This window comes from Phyllobates terribilis, unplaced genomic scaffold (genome assembly GCF_046119375.1).
Source record: "Phyllobates terribilis strain yellow unplaced genomic scaffold, ASM4611937v1 Scaffold_665__1_contigs__length_859303, whole genome shotgun sequence".
Classification (NCBI taxonomy): domain Eukaryota; kingdom Metazoa; phylum Chordata; class Amphibia; order Anura; family Dendrobatidae; genus Phyllobates; species Phyllobates terribilis.
In genome coordinates this window covers 712808-722424 of record NW_027363425.1, presented here as the reverse complement: position 1 = coordinate 722424, position 9617 = coordinate 712808, and the positions used below count along the sequence as shown (strand labels likewise).

The following is a 9617-nucleotide window of genomic DNA, read 5'->3' as shown; positions in this document are numbered from 1 at the left end:
GAGATGCCCATGGTAGCTCTCACAGCCTTAATCAACCTATCTGCGACTTTTATAGGAAAGCATGGCCTACCCCCTGTATCGCCATTAAAGAATGAAAAGGAACAAGAATCCAATCCACATTCACCTTCTGACTTTATAGATTCATCTAAATCAGGTGATAATTTTTTGGACCCCTTCCTTCCCTTTCTATTCTTTTTTTATGAATAAGGGTCTCAAGGGAATTCTTAACTTGTGCCCTGATCACGGATCTCAAATCCATGAAGTTAGTGGATTCTTCACATGCGGTTTTCTGTATACAATCTGCACAGTCTTTTCTGCCACAAGTCAGGTAACTTATCCCTACAAAGGGTTCACTCCTTATTCTTTTGTGCCACATTTCTTAAGCCGTTCCTAGTAATTAATGACAAGAAAAAGGGTCTTAATTACCATGGTGAAATTTCACAAAGATCAGTCAGCATTCTGGAGTTTAATAAGGGTACCAGATTCAGAGGCTGGATAAAATCACATCATTATTCGTGGTTGGTGGTACTGTCACTTCTGCAACTCATGAGACTGCCATTGCTGCGTGAACTCTGATCCTGGCACTGCCGTTCCTCCATATCACGTGGGGAAGGAGAGCCAGAGAAAACCCACTGTTTTGGCAGTCAGGCGTGATTTTAAAAGAGGGACCAGCCACAGCAACTCCCCCACCCCCTTGTACATGCCTTCTCCAGACCCCCTGGAAGTGAAATCCAACACTTCAGGTCAGAAGTCTCTGGCATGCTCTTCATCAGGGCGCACCAATCCCAGAGCGTCCTGCACATGCGCAAGCCTGGGACATTGTTGGGGCCAGCAGGCATCCAAAAGGACTTCGCCGCTCGCATCTACATGAGCCCTCAAGTGACCAGAGGTGGCGCTTCCAGGACCCGACACCGGCACTATAGACAAGGAGCCTTTCTTCCAGGCAAGGCCTGGGTAAGTTTCTCCTTTAACTTTCCTCTCCTGATTCTTCAGCTTCAGGTTCCCTCATGGACAGGAAACCAAAATGATGCGGGGTAGAGGTGCAGCCCTCTTACTCAGTACGCTTCCTGTCCTGTCCTTATTGGGTGAATTCCCTCTCTCGTGTGGCGCTGGTCATGGGGGAAAGGAAAATTTTAGAAATTGTTCTGGTATTCAGTGAGATATTAATGACAATCTTACTTATCAAAGGGGGTGTACTCATTATTCTGAGCAATTTTATTAAAAATTTTAAAACACACAGTGTACATGATTACAGTTTCTTTCCTGTATGACTTCCCTCATGTCTAACATGATACGATTTATTTACAAAAGATTTCCCACATAGTGAACATGAATACGGCTTCTCCCCAGTGTGACTTCTCTCGTGCATCACAAGACTTAATTTACTTGTGAAGGCCTTCCCACATTCCAAACATGAAAATGGCTTTTCTCCTGTGTGAATTTTCTGATGTTTAATAAGATTCCCTTTATCTGTAAAGCATTTCCCACATTCTGAACATGAATATGGCTTCTCTCCTGTGTGAATTCTCTGATGGGTAGAAAGACTCCATTTACCTGGGAAGGCCTTCCCACATTCCAAACATGAAAATGGCTTTATTCCTGTGTGAATTCTCTCATGTCTAACACATTTTGATTTCTCTGTAAAGCATTTCCCACATTCTGAACAGGAATATGGCTTCTCTCCTGTGTGAGTTTTCTGATGTCTAATAAGAGTCTTTTTATCAATAAAGCATTTCCCACACACTGAACATGAAAATGGCTTTTCTCCTGTGTGAATTCTCTGATGTATAATAAATCTTGATTTAGCTGGAAAGCATTTCCCACATTCTGAACATGAATACGGCTTCTCTCCTGTGTGGAATGTCTGATGTCTAATAAGACTCCCTTTACATCCAAAGCATTTCCCACATTCTGAACATGAATATGGCTTCTCTCCTGTGTGAGTTTTCTGATGTCTATTAAGAGTCTTTTTATCAGTAAAGCATTTCCCACATACTGAACATGAAAATGGTTTTTCTCCAGTGTGAATTCTCTGATGTCTAATGAAATCTGATTTAGTTGGAAAGCATTTCCCACATTCTGAACATGAATAAGGCTTCTCCCCAGTGTGACTTCTCTCGTGCATCACAAGACTTAATTTACCTGTGAAGGCCTTCCCACATTCCGAACATGAAAATGGCTTTTCTCCTGTGTGAATTCTCTCATGTATAACACATTTTGATTTATCTGTAAAGCATTTCCCACATTCCGAACATGAAAATGGCTTTTCTCCTGTGTGAATTCTCTCATGTCTAACACATTTTGATTTATCTGTAAAGCATTTCCCACATTCTGAACATGAAAATGGCTTCTCTCCTGTGTGAATTCTCTGATGTATAATAAATCTTGATTTAGCTGGAAAGCATTTCCCACATTCTGAACATGAATACGGCTTCTCTCCTGTGTGAAATGTCTGATGTCTAATAAGACTCCCTTTATATCCAAAGCATTTCCCACATTCTGAACATGAATATGGCTTCTCTCCTGTGTGAGTTTTCTGATGTCTAATAAGAGTCCTTTTATCATTAAAGCATTTCCCACATACTGAACATGAAAATGGGTTTTCTCCTGTGTGAATTCTCTGATGTATAATGAATCTTGATTTATCTGTAAAGCATTTCCCACATTCTGAACATGAATACAGCTTCTTCCCAGTGTGACTTCTCTTGTGCAACACAAGACTTAATTTACCTGTGAAGGCCTTCCCACATTCCGAACATGAAAATGTCTTTTCTCCTGTGTGAATTCTCTCATGTATAACATATTTTGATTTATATGTAAAGCATTTCCCACATTCTGAACAGGAATACGGCTTCTCTCCTGTGTGAGTTTTCTGATGTCTAATAAGAGTCCCTTTATCTGTAAAGCATTTCCCACATTCTGAACAGGAGTATGACTTTATACCTTTGTGTTTTCTGTGTGCTAAAAAATCTGAGCTTTTTGTAAGTTGCTTGTCACACTGAAATCTTGAATCCACTGTGTCACCTGGAATAGTGGTAACAATGTGAGATTGTTCAGGAGAGGGTTCCTCATGATCAGGAGGATTATAAGAAGGTGAAGTGCTGTGAAGTCCAGGAGGTGCAGGAAGGGTGATGAGGTTTTCTCCATTAGAGTGCTTCCTGATAGCTTCTTTTTTACAATTTAGTGATAAACCGTTATTCTCACAAGGATTTCCTGTAAGAATGAAAGATAGATTTGTGTTGTTAAAAAAATCATATCCAAAGAGATTTACACATTTATTTTCTGGATCTCACAATGAAGACCCTCGTCAGTCAAAGTACCGGTAATAAGAAGGACAACTACGTGCCATAACATTAACACAATGACGGGTAAAGTGAATGACACTTATAAACTGGTGACATTGGCACAAGTCAGGGGTGGCAGAGATTAGACAGCAAATAGACAATTCTTAAAGGGAACCTGTCATCAGGATTTACCCCCTTAATGTACCACCAGTGCTATTTCACTCTCTCAAGCTTCCCATCATGCCCTCAGTGTAGAAAAGTGTCCACGCAATTAAAAATGGAGTTTTAATCTTACATTACTGCATGCAAATGAGACTGACTAATCACAAAGGTAGGCCTCATAAAGGTGGCCGCCGTAATCATGTCCACAGTATGCCTAAGGACTAGTGTTGAGCGAGTATGTTCTGTTAACCCTTTCGCCGAGTATGCTCGGGCTGAGCTCCGAGTATTTACAGCTGCTCGGTGATATGGTTGAATCCCTCCCGTGTGCATGATTTGCGACTGTTTGACAATTTTATTACATGGGAGAAATGTCTATTTCTTACACATTCCTAATTACAGGACCCAGGGGAGTCCTTCTCCCAATGTCTGAGAAGAAAAATCTACAGAGGTAGAAAGTGGAACGATTCCAGTATGTGAGCAACCTGTAGTGCAAATGGGCCTCCATGTCCCCTATTAACAACCATACACCATGGATCCTCCTTATCCCCTGGAGCCTCCCTACACCACGGATCCTCCTTATCCCCTGGAGCCTCCCTACACCACGGATCCTCATCATCCCCTGGAGCCTCCCTACACCACAGAGCCTGCTTATCCCCTGGAGCCTCCCTACACCACAGAGCCTGCTTATCCCCTGGAGCCTCCCTACACCACGGGGCCTCATCATCCCCTGGAGCCTCCCTACACCACAGAGCCTGCTTATCCCCTGGAGCCTCCCTACACCACAGAGCCTGCTTATCCCCTGGAGCCTCCCTACACCACAGAGCCTGCTTATCCCCTGGAGCCTCCCTACACCACGGATCCTCATCATCCCCTGGAGCCTCCCTACACCACAGAGCCTGCTTATCCCCTGGAGCCTCCCTACACCACAGAGCCTGCTTATCCCCTGGAGCCTCCCTACACCATGGATCCTCCTTATCCCCTGGAGCCTCCTTACACCATGGATCCTCCTTATCCCCTGGAGCCTCCCTACACCACGGATCCTCCTTATCCCCTGGAGCCTCCTTACATTACTTGTCCTATATGCAGCTGAACCTACTGCACATGTGATACATCCGCCCCGGCCCAAAACACTAAATATATGTCCTTAAAAATTATGTTTAAAGGGAAACTGTCCGTTCCCTGTGCCCCCAGAACCCGCAGCAGCTGTGTCTGCAGATATAAACTCTCCGCCTAACATCTCTATTACGTTAAACACACAAACAGATCTTTAGAAAAAGTACTGTATTTCTAAAGTTTATGATATGTAAATGAGGCCTTTGACTTGTCGATGAGGCGTTCGTGACCCCAGAGTAGTCGCCCCACTTAGCATGTCATCACGGCTTTGGGGTCTTGAGAACATGACAAACCTACCGCATGCGCGCGGCTTCTCCTCCTCACTGCATTGAGCCTCTGACGCCGGGTGTACGCGTCCCATTACTGAGATAGGAGAGGACGGTCACTACTGGTCAGAGTCCATGTAGATGGGAGGAGCTCGGCCTCTAGCCCCGCCCTCCTCTCCCCTCCCCCTACACAGAATCTTATCAGGAGCGGCCGTCACCTCCGATCTCAGTGATGGAACAATGTTTCCTAACTGAATAGAGATTTTACCCCGGAACCGAGAATCCTGAGACGGAAGAAGAAATACGCAGATTTCTGTGGAGACTCCGGGGACAAAGTCTCCTATTTCCATCTCGTCTATTCTTACAATTCATGAAGTTTATTCCTCTTATTCTTGTGTAATAAAGACTGATCAGGACGTTGTGTATATTATATGGGAACAATGAGGAATACTGTCACCATGTAACAATACATCGCTTATGGTTTATGGCCGCCAGGATTTGGTAACACAAAAATGTCTGAAAAGAAACAAAGTATTTATTGTAGAAAAGTCCTAAAAGAAAATGAAATAAATATATTGTTATTGGCTTGGATTAGTTGTATTACCGCAGTTACAGCGACCCTCCACCCCGGGACTGAACTCTACACATTTCCCTGTACAGTCCCCTATGGGGTCCTCTGCCCTCCGCTGCCCCCTCAGATCGGTGGTCCCTTCCCCCGGCTTCCAGGATGGCCAGTGCAGTGGTATGGGGAGGGCAGTAATACGTCTACCCCACCCGCCCCTGCCTTTCCTGTGCTGTGACCTATGGGGCAGCGCCACATCCTATTAATCTCCCAGCAGTCTGCGGGGCGTCACCAGTTACAGATGTATTCTGCACCTGCTTTCATTGCTCCTGTTTGTCTTTGGTAACCTTGTCTGGCTTCCATAATACCCCGGGATGACTTAGGCCTCCATCTACAGGACCATTCTTACTCGGCTTCCTGATTCTGACCTCGTCCCGCTTCTTGATTGTCTAGCACCTGCCATCTTTGGGTCCGATCTGACATGTCGACCTTCTTCTGCCAGCTCGCTCTACCAGCCAGCACTACTATGTGGAGCCGCCCCGGTGTCTGTGCCGTAAGTCCAGATCACTGTACAGTGGTGAAAAGATGGAAGCCGGGAAACCTCTGGGACCGGCTGTATGGAGACTGTGTGTAAGCGCCTTATTATTAGGAACTGCCAGGTTTCCTCCATCGGTTCACCGTTACAGGAGGCAAATGGAGGACACAAGGAAGGGAGTCTATATATGATAACCGTATAGTCACGCCTCAGTCTCAGGGTGGACGGTCGTTTTATCACTCAACTTGTGCAGCTCATGAAGAGAGAAAAATTCTAAAAAATAACAGCAGAATAAAGATGATAAAGTAACAAGATGAGAAATACAACTCATCCCCCACAAAAAAGCTCCTCATACAGCGAGGTCAGTAATGAGAAATAAACCATCAAGAATGGAGAAAACAATCCAACAGAGGCCGGACAGACATCTGTCTGAGATGGTGAGTCCTGCATTGAGCAGGGGGCTGGATACGGGGACCCTGGAGGTGGTCCCCTCCAACCAGAACATTCTAGGATTGTAAGTTGTTTGGTCATTTTATCTGTAAATCATTTCCCCCATTATCGGCCTTACAGATACATTATTTTATTTTTTTTTTCACTTTCTCGTCCTCTCATTTCCGGAGTCATAATGTTATTGGTCACTAAGCTGCGCAGTTCTTCTGCTATTCACCCTATAAATGTAAGGAAATACTGACAACTGGGCGTTACCATTGTTCTCCTACATTGTCCAATCAGAGCTGAGTGTCAGAAGTGTGGGGACACATGTATGGAGAACGGTGACACCCGGTTATCATGTCATTCATAAATGTCGGAGGAACGGCCGGGAATCTGAGCAGCAGTTTCTTTCTTTGGTAACAATTCTTGTCGGAAAAAGAATTTCATCCAATTTATTGGTAAAAAACAAAAACAAAAAAACTTAAAACTTTCGGAACCTGGATGAGGACGTCTTCTCACCTTCTTTTGGTAATTTATGTATTTCACTGTTGGAAAGAGAATTATTTATTCACGTTAGAGGCTCAGATGGGGGGACGATTCCTAGACGACATCTTGTTTGTCTGGAGAGACCGAGAGTGAAGATTCTTCTAAAGGGACGTTCCCAAAATCACAATGTGCTCTTATAATAAAGTACACCCTGGTTATTGTGAATATAACCCCTGTATAACATCTGGCCTGTCCAGCACATATCACCCCCTGAGTATGCCCCCCAGGATCTATATACCCAGCAGTTGAAATTGTAACCCATACATACCAAGGAGCCACATGTTATATACTGGGGGGTGGGACAGGGCTGGATGTTATACACCGGGGGGACAACAGGGCCTGAAGGAGAAGCCAGAATGCAGTGATTAATGCGTGTGGCCCAATACTATTCTCCATATAGTGAACCTCTCCATATTACAAGATTCACCATAAATGAGACGCTGACAGGGGATATAATCCGTGCATGGTGAAGGGCGCCCCCTCTGGGTAGTATTTAGTCTCCATGTTTATACGTTGGTTGAACTAGATCTCAAAAACCGACATGATGTAAGATAACGACAACTCTAGATGCGGCCATCGCAGCTGTTTGTAGATACGAGCTCCTAATCCCTTTTATGATGAAGCAATTCTCCACCCGGCACAGAGGACTAAACATCTGTCATGTACTGTCACCTACCTGGTGTCCTCCGCTTGTCTCTGACTAAGACCTGTGTTCTGGTCCTCCTACATCCAAGATGGCCTCCATAGTGGCAGAGGGACGACAGCAGTATGTCTGACCCACACCTCCATAGCATGGCACTTACTGACTTACCATAGGGGTCTTCATGCCACCGGGCAGTCGGCCTGGATGAGGAGGGACCAGAACGCCGGCCTCAGTGTAGGAGGCAGTGGGAGGCAAACAGAGGCGACAGGTAGGACGACTCTACATGTGACATGTGTCGTCACTCGTCAGCACCAGGCAGAGGCTGCTACATCCCCGAGATCCATAGGACAGGGAGATTCATAACCTGGAGCACAAGCTCGGTCATTTATATGACAGCAGGGACTTGTGTAAGGAAAATATGGACGTAAAGGATGGAAAGAATATTATAGAAGGTGAAGGAAAACTAATATGTGATTCCTAAATGATAAAGAAGAGGTGTGAAGGCGGCCCCGGTATTCATCAGAGAACAGCCGGACTCTACAGGAGCAGCCGCGCCATCACCGGACGCTTCTGCTGTGATGAGGACAGCGGATAAAGCTTCACTGTACCGGAGACTTCATACAATATCACACACCGGTCATCATCATCATCACACGCCGGTCATCATCATCATCATCATCACACGCCGGTCATTATTACATACCTGTGGAAACATCTACCGGAATCTCCTCCTTCCCGTCACTCACACACAGCTGATCCCCCCCCGTCATCGCTTCTTCTTCTGTCTCGTCCTTCACTTTATTCTTAGTTGGATCTTCCTCCTGATATATCAGATGTAACAATCAGCACAATACAAGAAACCACGAAAATCTGTGACATCTATGACCTCAATCAGAAATGTCCCCTATATACAGATCCGGTACAGGGCTCAGCACAGTCTACCTGATGACTCTCCGTGACATTGTGATTCTCCTCTGGACAGTCCTGGGAATACAGAGGACGTGGATATCTCTCTGGTGGATTTCTCCTCCTGAATCCATCTGTAGGAAACACACAGTGACGGAATAGATTGTGTCATGTGTGGCAAAGTCACTGGTAAAGTGATAGAGGGAAGATATATTTCATGGAGGCTATTAGCTTCTGTGAATTGAAACCATGAAATTTGCTCCAACATGTTATTTGCTTAAAGAGGTTAAACTTCCATGTTAAAAGGGAGTGTTTTTTTGTGAATGATCATTGTGAAGGGTGGGAGGTCATTCACCATATCTCCATCTCAGAGTGTGGTCTTTGATTTAAATACAAGTCCTACTGAGGCATTCAGTGTTCAGTGTCTGGAGAAGCTAGCTCCAGAGAGGATCTTGTGTTTGTTTTTCTTGAACCAAGTGGAGTTGCTGAACTCTCAGCAGGTGGATCCCTGCTATCACAAAGACTGTGCTTTTGTGTTATTATTTTGCTTTGTTTCCTGTTTTGGCCAAAGGGCCGTGATTTCTTTTATGGACTCAGTGTTGGTTTATGCTGCATTTTAATAAACCAACGAGAACTTTTTGGCCAAAGGGCCGTGATTTCTTTTATGGACTCAGTGTTGGTTTATGCTGCATTTTAATAAACCAACGAGAAGTTTTTAAAGAAACAGTGTACCTGTGTCTACCTCCGTGTGAGCGATCTACCACACATGTTATGATGAAATTATGGGAGTAGTAGTAGGTGACCACAGAACAGACATGACAGTCTCCCTCCTCACCCTGCTGATCGGCCCATATTGCGATCGCCTCTTGTGCTCCATGTATAACCTCAACCTTAATATCAACCAGATCTTCACCCTAAAAATAAAAATGTAAGATGAGCTCAGGTCCCATCACTTCATGGTCCGTTGTTGTGGGGACTTCAGTGTCATCTACCTGATGATCCTCCGGGATGTTGTGATTCTCCTCTGGACAGTCCTGTGAATACAGAGGACGGGAACATCTCTCTGGTGGATTTCTCCTCCTGGATCCATCTGTGGAGACACACAGACTGAATACATGACCTGCCGTGTATCTGTCTATATATGAGACTCGTCTCTCAGAACTAGTAA

General features: G+C 44.9%; 1 protein-coding gene across 1 annotated transcript; it reads right to left on the bottom strand.

Moving 5' to 3' along the window:
* Positions 1-1205: 1205 nt before the first annotated feature.
* Positions 1206-9363, bottom strand: LOC141235440 (uncharacterized; the record flags this gene model as incomplete). Its single annotated transcript, XM_073668121.1, has 4 exons — positions 1206-3213; positions 8247-8364; positions 8486-8583; positions 9285-9363. Coding segments are annotated over 4 exons (2259 nt in total), but the record flags the coding sequence as incomplete, so codon positions are not given.
* Between the last annotated feature and the right edge of the window lie 254 nt (positions 9364-9617).